This window comes from Convolutriloba macropyga, chromosome 7 (assembly GCF_964194025.1).
Source record: "Convolutriloba macropyga chromosome 7, txConMacr16.3, whole genome shotgun sequence".
In the NCBI taxonomy this organism is placed as follows: Eukaryota; Metazoa; Xenacoelomorpha; order Acoela; family Convolutidae; genus Convolutriloba; species Convolutriloba macropyga.
Window position 1 is genome coordinate 37,873,384 of NC_134474.1, and position 14,417 is coordinate 37,887,800.

Sequence of the window (14,417 nt, forward strand, 5' to 3'; positions counted from 1 at the left end):
AGAACTCCACAAGTATTTGTAAATGCCTCAATTGTTACAACATATTAAATCGAAGAAAAGATTCAATTTTTGTTGAATTTAAGGAAAGAATCGAAAAAAAACTGAAATTGTCTCAACAATAACTACAGCGTCTTATCCTTTCATATTGCACTTCAGAAAACATGAGTTTTGCACACCACTTAGGGAAAATTAATCTCGCTGAAATTATCAATCACTAGTCGGTGTTTTTTAAAGTAGAACAAAGAGGCTCGGTAATGTGCGTGCGCACATTAAGTTCCGACCCGCTCATCTACATTTTTCACTTAATTGTCTACCAAATGAGGAAGAGACAAAAAATAACACATCAACTTATCGTTCAACAAACTACTAAAAGAAAATCTACTAAAACAATCTACTCTAGAGGGCCTATGAGATCTGTGGCTACCATAATATGACTACCAGAAAACACGGCAAAAAAATCAAATAGTTACAAATATTAATTACGACCAAAACTCCGTGTCCATTTTTTGAAAACCACTAATAACCAAATCAAAATGGCATCAGATAAAATTTATACTAAGAAGATTAACCGACATTTTTTTGGAACAAATTATGGGACTTTTCTGCAATGCAATTTGGCAACAAGTCGACCAGAATTGAGCAAAAGGGGCAAAATTTATTAAAACATTGTTTTTTTTTTAAAAATAGAATTAAATTCGAACTGATTAGAAACACATTACGCAGCAAATGAAATCATTGAAAGTTTTTTGTACCTTGATAGAAAGCAACTGAGGCCTTTCACTATCCAGGATATGACATACGACTACAAAAAAACGAAAAATACAGGCAAAATCGAAAAATTTGAACGAAAAATAATGCACGAAAACGATGTCGCACCAATCGGTTAAATATTAAGCTGACCACTAATAACAATAAAAATCTTCGCTTGCATTTTTTGCAGGTGACAAAGTTTGTAAATCAAATGCCGCCCATTATTCTGATACTGTGAAAAGAAAACAAAAACCTACAAAAAAAAGCAAATTTGCAAAATTCACGAAAATTGGTTTTATGAAAAATGGTTGTTCCAATAAGAAAGACCATTTGAGGAAAATAAACTCTTATGAAGAGCAGGTTGTATTTCAATAGATAAATGATGTGAATTGCTTATAGAGATGCTTAGCTACAATTTAACATAAATAAAGTTGGCAGATCTCAAAACTCTATCTTTTTTTATTAAAAACAAATATTTTCAAAATTCATAGCCAACAAAAGCTTTCGACAAAAAGAGTGAGCAGTTTGTCTTAAATAATTGCGACTGTTATTAATGAGACTAAATCATAAGACTATAAAATAACAATAAATACAAGCTGAACTAATAAGTTTCACAAACAACTTTACGAAACCACAGTTTTGAAGCCATTAAGTTTATAAGATATTAACCGCGAGAATATAATATCTTCAATTTCGTCTCTTTGATCATCATAACGTCTTTTTGTAAACCATCTATCACAAAACGACAACAAAAAGAACCACAAAAACTGAAAAGTATCTAAACCTCACAAAATTTTTCCGAAACAAATTGTCTAATCCCTGAAGACTTCTTTTAAAACGTTTAAACAACAGAATAATAATTGTGTGATTCAACAAAACATTAAGAAGAGCTCCATATAAGATTTTACGAGGCAATTTTACGAAAATGATAAAACATTGTAAAATACCAAAAAAAACGAAAACCAGAACAAAAAGAGATAAGTTGAAGAATACTATTACACTTTTTTTTAGAAAATTTATTTCGAAAGTTAAAACAACTATTAGCTATTTATCACTATCAGTTTTTAAGTTCAATTGTTTTATCTATAGTTGGCCTTTGAGATCTTTAATTACACAATATTTGGCATATGACAACAAAAATTAACAACAACTAAAGGGCAAAAATAAAAAACTCGGCAGCAAAAATGGGCAATAATGCGAAAAAAGAAGAACATTTTGTATGAAAACTCGTAGTACCAAAAGCAAGAAAACCTTCTGTTAAAACAATCTGCCATAAAATTAGTTTGTGTTCTATAAGGAGGAATGGTTGACCTGTACTTACTGAGAATAAGCAAAATGTTCACTAAAATAATATAAAAAATTGACAAGTTCAAAAAATCAGAAATTTCCTTAAAACAAATACATTCATTAACATAAGAGACATTGGGTAACAACCGAATGAATATAAAAAGTTCACTTGATCCTCATGAGGAGGGAATTTAGGTTTTTAGGTGGTTAAACTTTAAAATCAGACTGCCAAAAGAATAACAATTGAAGGCAAAAGGCATGAATTCAGTTAAATTTTACTAAAACTCTTCCTCAAAGCCCTAAAAGCCCTTCGGTTCTCTGGAAACAAACTGAATCTGCATTCGGCCTCAAATTTATGTAAATTGGAGCTGTCGTTAACGGAGCCGTGAATAAAAGATATTGTCAGTAATTAACATCAAAAAAACAAAAGCAAAATTTTTTGAAAAAAGGCAGCATGAAAATAAAAACCAAAAAGTCTCTGATTATAAGAATCCATGATATTATCGAACCTCTCCCTGATTATGTCGCACGCCCAGCAAACCGACCAAGTGTTCCAAGTGTTTGCGAATAAGACCAATTGTTGAGTGGAATTCTTCAAAGATTAAAAAAAATCACGATGCATTTGGTATAATTATCGAGTTAATTCTGCAAAAAATGGCAAACTATTAATTCCAGAAGACTTTCATAAGGCGCCTAATTGCAACTAGCGCTCTTTTTGTGATTATAGGGTCTGTTTTAAGGTTTCTAGATTACTAAATCTGGCAAACTTTAACAAAATGGACCAAAAAAGCATTTTTTGTGCCATTTTTGATGAAAAAATTTTGAATTTTGAAAATTTTATCAAAAATTTTAGCCAAAAAACTTCAATCAAATAATTAACGCTCTTCTATCTCTAACGGTAACAACAACACTCCGCCGTTAAAAATTTCAACTTTTTTTGAATTATATTAGCGAAATTGTGCCAAATTTTTGGTAAAATTACTGAAAATGTGAACAAAAACAGTCGAATGTTCACAAAACTTTAAACCTCGATAACTCACTGTTAAAAAATGAAAATCGCAAAAATCTTTTTAATTCCGTATTCTACGCTGGACGGGCTTTTTAATGATTCCAGTCACAATTCTGTACGATGAATATATCGATCGGCCAAAACTGACTAAACAAAAAAAAACCCAGTTGAGTATATAGTTCCTCCCTCCCCACTAAAGTGGGGGTCGGAACAAAAAGTCGGATATCATCATTGGCTTAAAATGTTTTAAAAAATTAGTTAGCAATTTAAACCTAGTGGTGGCGAAAAATTATGTTCTATGTGCAAATAGAGCGCCTGACGGATTTATGTACCTCATCCGCTTTACTTCGTTGTGATGATCGCTTTATCTTATGACACTCTGTCCTCTCGGCTACCCTACTCGACCAATTGTCGATTTCTAAAAATAAGATATCGTCGGCATCGTCATTTTTTCTAGCCAAAAAAGACGTTAGCCCTTATGATTTTTAACTCAGTATCTTTGTTTTTGTTCAGTATTTAACATAAGAAATATTCGGTATCGTCGTTTTTTAATCCTAAGAGAAATATTCAGCATCTTCGTTTTTTAAACGTACGATAGATTCAGTATCTTTGAGAGAAATACACAGAATTTTTAATTTCTGAGTTTTTCTACCAGGAACTAACAGTTAAGCTGCAAGGTCTGTAGAAAAAATCCCCTAGTCCAGCAAAACTGAACATACCGAATCTCTCTTGCGTCGAAAACGACTCTACCGAATCTCTCTTGCGACGATAGCGACGACAACGAAGCTCTCTTACGTTTAAGATCGCAGATTCCGGCGTTAACTTACGTCGTTTATAGTGGGTCGTCTGGACTACGGTTATTAATGGGTGGTTCTCAGCGGTGAGAAAAATATTGCAAAATAAATCAATTGCGTCACTAATGTAGCGTTTATTGCAAATTAATCAATTGCGCTAAAATGAATCAATAATGCTAACGATAAAGTTCTATCTTCATTGTTTCTAGCTTCTCTACGCACTGAGGTTCATAGCCGATGCGACAGAATTAATCTTGGCAATTTACATGGGAAGAGTGAAAAATGGAAACTTACCATTCTGAGGTAGTTCATGAGGGACAGGCCGTTTCCCCATCCCTGTTGAGGGTTTTTGCAGTTCATGTTGGTAGGAGGTGTCACCACTGCAGCATTGCTCAAAGATGCTATTCCGTTTCTTAGCACATACAGAGCATCGTACAGCAGTGCCATTTGCAGCTGAAATATACCCAACACAGTTAGATAATGTTTTTTCAGAAGTTTCAGCGAGAACGGCGCTGAAGTCATTTATCCTTATACTTAACTCAACATTGAAAAAAGTAGGAAAAATCAGGTTCAACCATTTCGGTGCGTAGAAAATAGTTAATACATGCAATCCAACGCTAACAGACATCATAATATTTTTATTCAGATCTGCATTTCAGCTACGTATTGAGAAGCAAAAAAATGAAAACAAATTTCGGAATTTTTTCATATTTGGTGAAAAGTCAAGAAGGCGATTATAGGAATTCCCGAATTCATTTCAATACAAATGCAATTGGATTTTGAATTAGCATCTCAACCTAATTAATGAGAAAATGGCAATATCTCTAGTCAAACATGAACATATGCTGATGAAGTCTTCTTCTCGACACATTAAAATACTTCCCGACATAAGTTGGCTAAGAAAAGACCATGCTCGATCCATGAAAAGATTTTAACTCGACGATAAAATGAAGCAGCACAGTGTAATTGTAGTCAATATTGACCCCCCCCCCCCCCCAATATAGTCCTTCCTTAAATTGAGGTCTAGACTAGGGCACTCTACTTACGGATATAGTGCAATTCCTAATGTAGGTGATTGGCAACTCAGCCAACTGTGCAGCCTTGTCTGCCCTGAAGTTGTTGACTTTGCCCTGGTAGTTGAATGCGTCGTAGTCCATTAGTTTGAACACTGTGATGTTCATGCTTCCCTGCGTGTAGTTTGTCAAGTAGTATTCTGTCAGTTCCTGAAACAGCACTTCTTAAAGTCTTCAACAAAAATTAATATCAAAATTGCAATTACCACGGGATAAAAATGTCTACCTATAAAACGTCAAAGTAAATATGAGTTAAAGATTAACCTAGCATTATCTAACTATTTATCGGATTTTCTACTTAAAACATACAATTCAATCTATATTTGCGTCTTTTTCCTAGCTTTTTCGCTCCAGCCGTCTTGCTATGACATACATCCAAGCATGAGGTCCCCCCTTCAAAATAACATGATCAGACAATCAAAAACACATCCACCGGGAGTTTAGTGCGTTCAAAAATTCATGGGCGAGAAGAGGCTGAAAAACGAGCTAGGTCTGATCACGAGCAAATTTTAGAGAGCAAAAGTCTGATCATAGACGTTTTGAGCGACTCAAAGTCTGATCATAAATGACCTCCAACATCCTAATTTTTGTGGTTCGCAAAATTTTCAATGTTCAACTTTTTATTGCGGGGACAGCCAGTAACACACGTACTGGGTTCATAATGCTAAACGTAACTGAACGTGGAATTCCCAGATTGTATTACGCCAGAAATATTAATCTAATGAAAGCGCTCAATTACTAAAAAGACTCCAGATATACTTTGTTCGGCACAAGAAGTTTGAAATCCACTAATTACGTACCATAACTTCAACAGAAATTAGAAAAATTCCATGGGGTGTCTAAAAAAATCAGAACAGCTCCAGGGGTTTATTAGAAAAAACTCCCGAGGTTTTATTGAATCTCTGCTGAGGTTTTATATTGCCAAGGAAAATCGAAACATGGGGGTTGTTGGCCAACAGAAGTGCCAAGCCGTGGGAATCGATTTCAAATAGAGAAGAAGAGATTGGCGTCCTGTTGACAGACAAGATGGGGGGAGGAACTATATACTCAAATAAGTTTTTTTTGTTCAATCAATTTTGGCCGATCGATATATTCATTGTAGAGAGTTGAGACTGGTATCATTAGAAAGCTTGTCCAGCGTAGAATATGGAATTAAAAAGATTTTTTGATTTTCGCTTTTGACAGGGAGATATCGAGGTTTAAACTTTCGAGAAAATAGAGTGAATTCCGTTGATTTCATTCACTTTTTTTCGGAATTTTTGAATAAATTTTCGCCAATTTTGATAAAATTTAATTAAATTTTTTCGAGAAAATGTTGTTGATTTTACGTTTAAAGACAAAATATATTGTCGGCTACTTTCATTGAATTTTTATTGTCACAAATTCCGGCCAAATCTTTCACTAAATTCAGACTTTTTTAAATCAAAAAGCACGAAATAAGTTTCTTTAGTCCACTCTGATTAAATTTGCAAGAAGTGCACACCCAAATACCACTAACACAATCTTTGTAGACTGAAAAGCGGGCTAATTCTACTTCAACTTCCGTTGAGAGTGCTCTGTAAATAAAACTGCCGTTTTTTGCTAACTTTGTTCGTTGATTATCAAAGCAGCATTTATTTTTGATTTTTTAACTACAAATTTTATAACAATTAAATAACTACAAATAATTTTTGTTAATTTTATAACAACAATATATATATATATATATATATATATATATATATATATATATATATATATATATATCATTGACATTCCCAAACTTAAATATTCCTAGTGGACAATCAGCATTAGCAGGCAGAACTAGTTCTGTAGCAATCTTGGACCGTTACAATCCAAAAATAATTCGGATTGTCATCAGTCGGTCTTTTTTATCATTTTTATATTAGTTAATACCGATCATTTCAAATCAAAGCTCACTATTGATAGGTACTATTGGCTTCCTAATTAATTCAAAATTAATTTATCTAGTTAATTGCTTGAAAGCTTATTGTCGTTTTGACTTTTAAAATGTTTTGAGTTTTAAATAAAAAATGGATTATTGAACTTTGCCTCCATTTTTCTCTTAATTTGGTCAATTTGTAGCTTAGTGTCAGCAATCAGAGAGTGCTCCTTCTTTCTGCTCAATTCAAATTTGGCCTTTAATGCGGTTTTACGCTTTAAGTTGTGGTGTTCTGGCTTTGATACTACTAGATTTCACATTTTTTTTTTTAAATTTTAGGTATTTGCCCATTTTTCATGTTTTCTAGTATTGTCAAATTATCACGTTTTTGTCATTTCATATATCACATTTTTCGCGTTCAAAATAACGCGCAATTGCTAATATTTAAATCCCTGAATGTAGATTCTGGTGCTCTACCGCTTCGACAATACTTTCTCGAAGAATTTAATTGAATTTTTTAATTTTGTCTTTAAGTGTCGTTTTTACTTTGTCTTTTTAGTCATATTTAATTTCCTGTTCAATGACCCAGTTTGATTGGCTTTTCCTGGAGGAGTAGATTAGCCGATTTTCTGATATTAGAAGATAGATAATGGCTTTCATGACTTTGAAAACAATTGTTTTCAAAATGAAAAAAAATCCTTTCAATTTCGCAATTTTGTTCCTTTTATTGTCTGTTTGTTACCTGGTCTCGTTAATTAAACGTTAAAAATGACATTATTTTTGTCAAGGAAGGCTGTCAAAAGAGATTGGTGTCACAAAATCTAATGTTTTTAAAGAATTCGTTATGACTTTACTGGCTTCGACACTGGTTTTTCACAAAAAAAAGTGAAATAATTTTTTATTTTCTGTCATATTTGACGTTCTTTTTGTAGACGTAAAACATGTTATGGATAATTGCAGGTCTCGAGGGCTTCCTTTGGAAGAATAAACGAATCTATACAATTTTTTCATTTTGTAATTAATGGGTTTCAAGTCTTTGGAAAAATTTTTTTTCTATAAAAACAAGTATTACATAATCTTGCTTTTTTTCTTTTTGGTCTAATTATTACCTAGTTTCATTAAAGATAGGTCTCATACTTTTCAAGGGAAAGTGTCTAAAGGGATTGGTGTCAGAAAATCTAATGTTTTAAGAGAATTCGTTATGATTTTACTGGCTTCCACACGGGTTTTTCACAAAAAGAAGTAAATGAATTTTTGATTTTTGTCATAATTGACGTTCTTTTTGTAGATGAAAGACATATTCTGGATAATTGCAGGTCTCAAGGGCTTCCTTTGAAAAAATGGACGAATCTATTCAAATGTTTCATTTTGTAATAAATGGCTTTCATGTCTTTGGAAAGTTTTTTTTCGAAAAAAACAAGTATTACACAACTTTGCATTTTTTTTCTCTAATTGTTGCTTATTTTCATTAATGAGCGGCCACATAATACCTTATCGGTGTTCGATAAAGGTGCAATCGAATATATTTTGGGGGCCAAAGTATGGCTTTACGGCTTCCAAAGCATTTTCTTGGCAAGTTTTAATTGATTTTTAGTTTGTTGTCTATTTGTTGTTCTTTTTGTAACTGCACAAAAAATTGAATACCAAGAATTCTTAATTATCTCCTATAGAAGCATTGGTAATTGTAAACCTATGGAATATTTTAGTTGATTGCTAATGGTTTTCATTACTTTAAAGTTTCTGTTCTTTTTTGTCTAATCGTTACCAAGCTTTATTATAAACTGGTGAATAACAATTTTTTTCTGGTGAATTACAAGTTTTTTGTTTTTTTTCCAGTTTTTTCTGACGCTATTTTGACTTTGTTATTAAGTTTTGTTTATTAAAACGGACATAAATTTTTTGATGTAATTAATGTTTTTGTTTGATTTTGCCGTTCGTCTTCGCTCGATGTCTTAATATCGGCATATCTCATCAATCTAAGGCATCATTTTTTACTCCACTGAGTTATTTGCTTTGGAGGCTGTCTTTTTGTTCATACACCAGTTTTTTTAAGAAAAATATCTGATTTTTTTGTGGTTTTCTATCTGTTCCTCATTTGGTAGACAATTATGCCAAAATTGTGGATGAGCGGGGTCGGAACCTTATGTGCGATCGCACATTACCGAGCCGCCTTGTTAAATGTATACGTTTATTTTGAAAAGGCAAACAAAAAAGGAAAAACGTAGATTGTGGCTATTCCACGGGGCCCAACGTCTTCTGCGTCCAACGATTGCATTGTTACATTCATTTACTTTACCTCTTCGAGAAGAATTGACGATTATTCTACTTGGAGTGGTGGTAATTCTGTATACAAAGACTGTTTATATCCAATTATGAACATTTCAGCTTTCAGTAGTCACAAGCAAGCATGCAAAGCCAATTTTTCGTTTTCAGCAGTTACCTTAAAAAATCGCTCCTTGGTTCCTTACATCATCATAAAAGCTTTACCTCTCAACCAATATCACTTTAAATTTTTACTTTCCTTCTACGAAACTTTTCTAAAAAGCAGCTTTTTCTTCCGATTGTTTCTGATTGACCGATTACACAAAATGATTTTTTTTCACTTACTCCGTCGAATTTTATTATTTTTCTTTTGTAGAACTCTTTAGATAAATTAAGATTTGATGGCTGTTTCTAGATTAAAAGATACTGATTAAAAGGTTGCATTTTGAAACAATTCCTTGGAATTTTTGGAACTGATTTTGCTTTGTGAACATTGTCAGAGCAGCTTTTTACGTACTGTTTTGTTTTTGAGAAGGAATCAATGGCATTTGAAAACTTGAGTGATGTCGATCATCTATTGACAAAAATACTGCAGTTGGCTGGATGAAAGCTGATCTGTTCTGTTTTGAAGATGATGGAATTTCTGTTATTCTGTTTCATTGCGCCAGTTGTTTCGAATTGATGGCAGGATTTACAACATTTTGGAAAAATATCTTATGACGCATTCGTAGCATTTGGAACGAATCTAACTCCAAAAAGTGATAAAAAGGTACGCTGATCGTAGACTTAATCTTAGCTGCTTGATAACAGACTTCACCCTGCCTAGGGAACCCTAAGACTTGGGTTCTGCACTGTCTCAATGAACTCAAGTCTTGGTTCTTTACTGACCCAGAAAAGTTGAAATTCTTGGGTCCTTTACCAAAGTCTTACTATCTCTGTGCCAAACACTGGACCCTGAAAATTCTCTGAATCAAGCCACTCTCAGAATCTAGCCTCTTGGTCTTCAATTTCGGATAAGCAAAAGTTGGCCGCACTTATATTTAAGCATTGAACAAACAACCTAGGGTCTGCAGCTTAGCAAGTTGACCAAAACATGTTCGTTTTGGTTTAAAATACGTCCATTTCAAATGAAAATAATGTTCAAACACAATATTGAACATTGTAGCATGGTCTTTATGTTCACAGGTAAGAAACCCTTTGCACTGAACTACAAGTTGGGTGAGACTTTGTTTTGCAGTTGGGCCATTGTGACATTTCTAAGCAAGTTCCATTTACAAATCTGAAGACTAATTGGACCAAATTACAAGAAATCGGGGCGAACTTGTCAAAACAATTTGCCTCACAACCAACACTAAATTTATCTCTCAGTAAACCTTCCTTCGCCAATTCTGTTTTCCTGCATAAGGCTATTATTCCACTAAAATGGGCTCGTTTCCACCCAAACGTTACTTTAACCTGACTCACTAACAAAATGTTGACATAGTTTCTGCTCACAAAACTTACGCCTCAGTTAGCCGACAAACATTACTAAGGTCTTCCTAATATTTCATTCAAGAAATTAGGCGCTGAGAAATTAATTGTTCGAATTAATGAACAAGGTTTGGACTAAACACTTACGGTTGAAAATTTGAGATAGAACAAACGAGAAAAGAACAAGTTTTCACTTGACTGAAGCGAAAGAATAAACGAAGTTAAAGACCCCGTAAAACTTTTTATACTTCTTTCCCGTAAAAGTTCATCCCATCATAAACAGAACCAAATTTTCCCAGCTGGCTACGACCGGGGTAGCAAAGCCCAGTTTAGGTGGGTTATAAGCTAGTTATAAGTTGGCTATTAGCTGGAGAACAGCATTTTAAGCCCATAAATCAGACATATTTGCTTAACAGGACACCATGCTAAAGGATAACATTAATTTGGGCGCGCAATTTTGGGCTTATTTTCACGTAACGGGACGAGTGAAGATTGACTTTTGGTTACTCGGAAACTGCGATTGAAAACATGTGGATACTTAACGGATCCATTTGCGCCCCTTAAAGGGAATTACCTTAAAACCAGCCACTTTTGGGCTAACATTCTGGGCAGTACCGGGTATACATTTAACTGGACGGGTCGATACTAAAGTTTCATGAATTTATCGAAAATTTATATCAAAATTGTGACCAGCGGAACTATTTGCCAGTCTAAACTTCAACTTATAATCAACAAAGCTAGTTAGAGTAGTCATTTATTAGCTCAGGTTTATCATAAAATCGGTTTTAATTTAGACTTTTGAATTGAAGTTTGGCTGTGCGCCATAAATGACATGTGGTCAGACCTTTTGTGTATAAAGCTCAGATATTACCATTGCTTGACTTAAAAGTATCAATTGAGAAAATATAGACGCACAGATTCATAAATGGGGCTTAAGCCATGATATATCAATTGTAAGCTAAATCGCTTTTTATAGTTTGCAATGTGTACCTAACTTAGCCCAGAAAAGCGGCGGCTCTATATAAGTTATTGCAAAATATCAGCTTGCTAGATCATATTTCTTATTGGAAAAGAAATATGACGGTTAGTTTGATCGTTCGAAAACGTGTTAACAAGAGCATTTTGTTGACGTGAGATTTGAAATTGACTTGTGAAAATAACACGCTTGTCAAATGTTGCGACATAGATTATATCTGTCAGAAGGAGGGAGAGTTATTGGGCCAAATCTGATGGAAGGGTAATTTGCCCCGTAGTTTTGTTTCAGTTATGATCAGGCTTCAACAAGAACAACCTGACGCTACTTTGAATTGTGAGCAGCTCCTTGTCTGTATTTTACAATCGACTTCTCCCTAATGAAAGCACTGTTTGCTGGAGCATGCTGCTCTTGGATCCTATGCGGCACTTGTTAGACGGATATTGATAAATTTTAGAACAAATTTCTGAATTTGTTGTTCGCAATATGGAAGATAACGATTTGTAATTGCATAGAATGAAAAACATCATGATCATACAATGATTTTTGTCTAGAAAGTTAGAAAACTATACTGTATTCTGCCTGAATTTTAAGATTAAGACTACCACTTATAAGTCAATCGCAATTATGCTTCCCGATGCCTAACTGTGAGAGTGTTCTTGACTCAAAATTTTGCCCATTTTCTGCTAATTTAACTCGATATAAATCCAAAAATCATCATTTATTTTCTTATATAAAACTTTCCTTTGTAAACATATCCATATCCCTAACATTGGGAACAACGTTTTCCTAATGGACCAATAGAAATAGCAAGGCTTTTTTTTGGTCGAATCGTTGTTTTTACAGTCCAAGAATAATTCGGATTCTAGTCGCGCTCTGTTTAAAAAATTGCATTTTTTGCTTTTTCAGTAAGTCAAAGAACAGAAAATGTCGTCAAGGCCTACTAATTACAGGTCATAAGAGAGACTTTCAGGGAAAACTATCAATTTTTTTATGTGTGAAGCTTATGCTGGTTTTGAATTTTAAAAATACTTGTATTCAAAATAAACAATGGATTATTGAGTTTTGCCATTTTTTTCACTTTAGTGGTCGACCTGCATGATAAGGTCAGCAAAAACAGCGTTGCCAATCTATTTAACTTAAATTTTAAATATATTGAGGTTTTACGTTTTAAGTATTGATTTTTCGGCTTTTTAAATTTCAGGACTTTTTCAAGTCTTTGAGGTTCTTTTCTTGTCTTGTCACAATATTGACAGGTAAGGTATTACATTGATGGCACTTAACGAGAAGGCAAAAATAGAGCATATCAATTTTTTTTTTTTCAGTGAAGAGTTTATGGTTTTAACGGTTTCAACAGCGTCTTCTAGCAAAGTTTAAGGGAATTTTTTGTTTGTTTTTTTTTTCGCTAATTGTTGTAGATGTGCGAAGTTTTCTGGATAATTCCAGGGCTAAACGACTTACCATGGATAAACAAAGGAACATTATTGCAGATTCCAGCCGATAGCTAATGTTTTTCATGACTTTGAAATCAAGTGTTTTAGGAAATATAGACGTATTTTTTGACTTCCTCACTTTGCAGCTCTTGTGTTGTCTAATTGTTACCTAGTCTCATTAAATACTAATTGCGTATTACATTAACGATGTTGAAGAGAGAAACAATTGAATACATCTAAAGTGCTTAGTGCAGTGCTAATTGATTTAACTTCTTCAATAGCGGTTTTTTGTTAAAATTTAACATAATTTTTTGATTTTTGTCTGTATTTGTCGTTCATTGTTGTAGTTCTATGACATTTTCTTGAATAATGACATCTCTCACTGGTTTTTTGGCAGAAATGAAAGAATCTTTTCATTGATTTCAAAGACAGCTAATGTTTTAATGACTGTGAAAATTATTGTTTTCGAAAAAAAATAATTGTAAATTTTAACTTTGCGTTTTTAATTATTGTCCCTTGTTACTTAGTCGCAATATTCAGAGGTCCTTTTGTGCTTATACATTACAACTGACTATGTTTTATTTTTAACTGATTATATCATGGTTTTTTATTATTAGAATTGCCACTTAAAAGATTTCTTTTTCAATTGATAAAAATTTTAGTTTAAAAGTTTTTGACATACCAAAAAGAAGGCTTACCATTACCAAACTCCTTATATTTTTCGTGCACACAGGTCCCTTTACTGAGGCTTTAATTTGCAATTAATGGTTTTTCGGCTTTGATAGTACGAGTTTTCTCAGAAGATTTTCGATTTTTGGACATTTCCTCATCTTTGAGTTTCTTTTTCTTGTCCTGTCACATTATTGACGGATCAGATATAATATTATTGGATTTCAGAACAAGTAAACCTGAAATTAGCAAAAACTCTATGAAATAGATTACGATTTTAAAGGACTCTACGTTATCTGGCAGAACTCAATGGAAATTTTCATCTTTGACTTTTTTCTGTCATTTTGAATTCGCATGAAAGTTTTGGGACAGTTTTAGGTTTTAGTGGCCTACTATGAATTAAACAAACAACCTTTTCCATGTTTTCAGTCGGCAGATAAAATTTCTCCGGACTACAAAATCAAACATTTTATATTGACTATAGACGCTCTTTTCAACATTGCACTTTGCTGTTGATTTTTGTACATTTGATACCCAGTTGCAATAATTACAGTTCCCATATCACCACTTTGATGTTGAATAGAGACAAAATTAAACACAACAAATTTTTTAAGTGTATTGCCTGTTGCTTTAGGGGCTTTCACAACGGTTTTTCGCAAAAAAACATTTAATAATTTTTGTCGTTCTTTTTGTAGACTTTTGACATTTTCTGAGCAATGAATAACGACACATCCCAATGGATTTTTTGTAGAAGTCTTAGAAGTTATTTAAAGATTTCACCTGATAGCTAATTTTTTCACAATGAAATTTAATTT

The 14,417-nt window shown here is 33.2% G+C and overlaps 1 protein-coding gene across 11 annotated transcripts in view; it reads right to left on the reverse strand.

Annotated features, from left to right (window-relative positions):
• The window catches only part of LOC142342842 (glutamate receptor ionotropic, kainate 2-like), a 159,149-nt gene that overhangs the window by 49,788 nt on the left and 94,944 nt on the right, over positions 1-14,417 (reverse strand). For all 11 annotated transcript variants that reach the window (XM_075394453.1, XM_075394452.1, XM_075394456.1 and 8 more), the window contains 2 exons: positions 4,887-5,063; positions 4,135-4,293 (listed from right to left, as the gene is read on the reverse strand). In XM_075394453.1, coding sequence (XP_075250568.1) covers positions 4,135-4,293; positions 4,887-5,063 — 336 coding nt within the window. The remainder of the gene's footprint in view (positions 1-4,134; positions 4,294-4,886; positions 5,064-14,417) is intronic.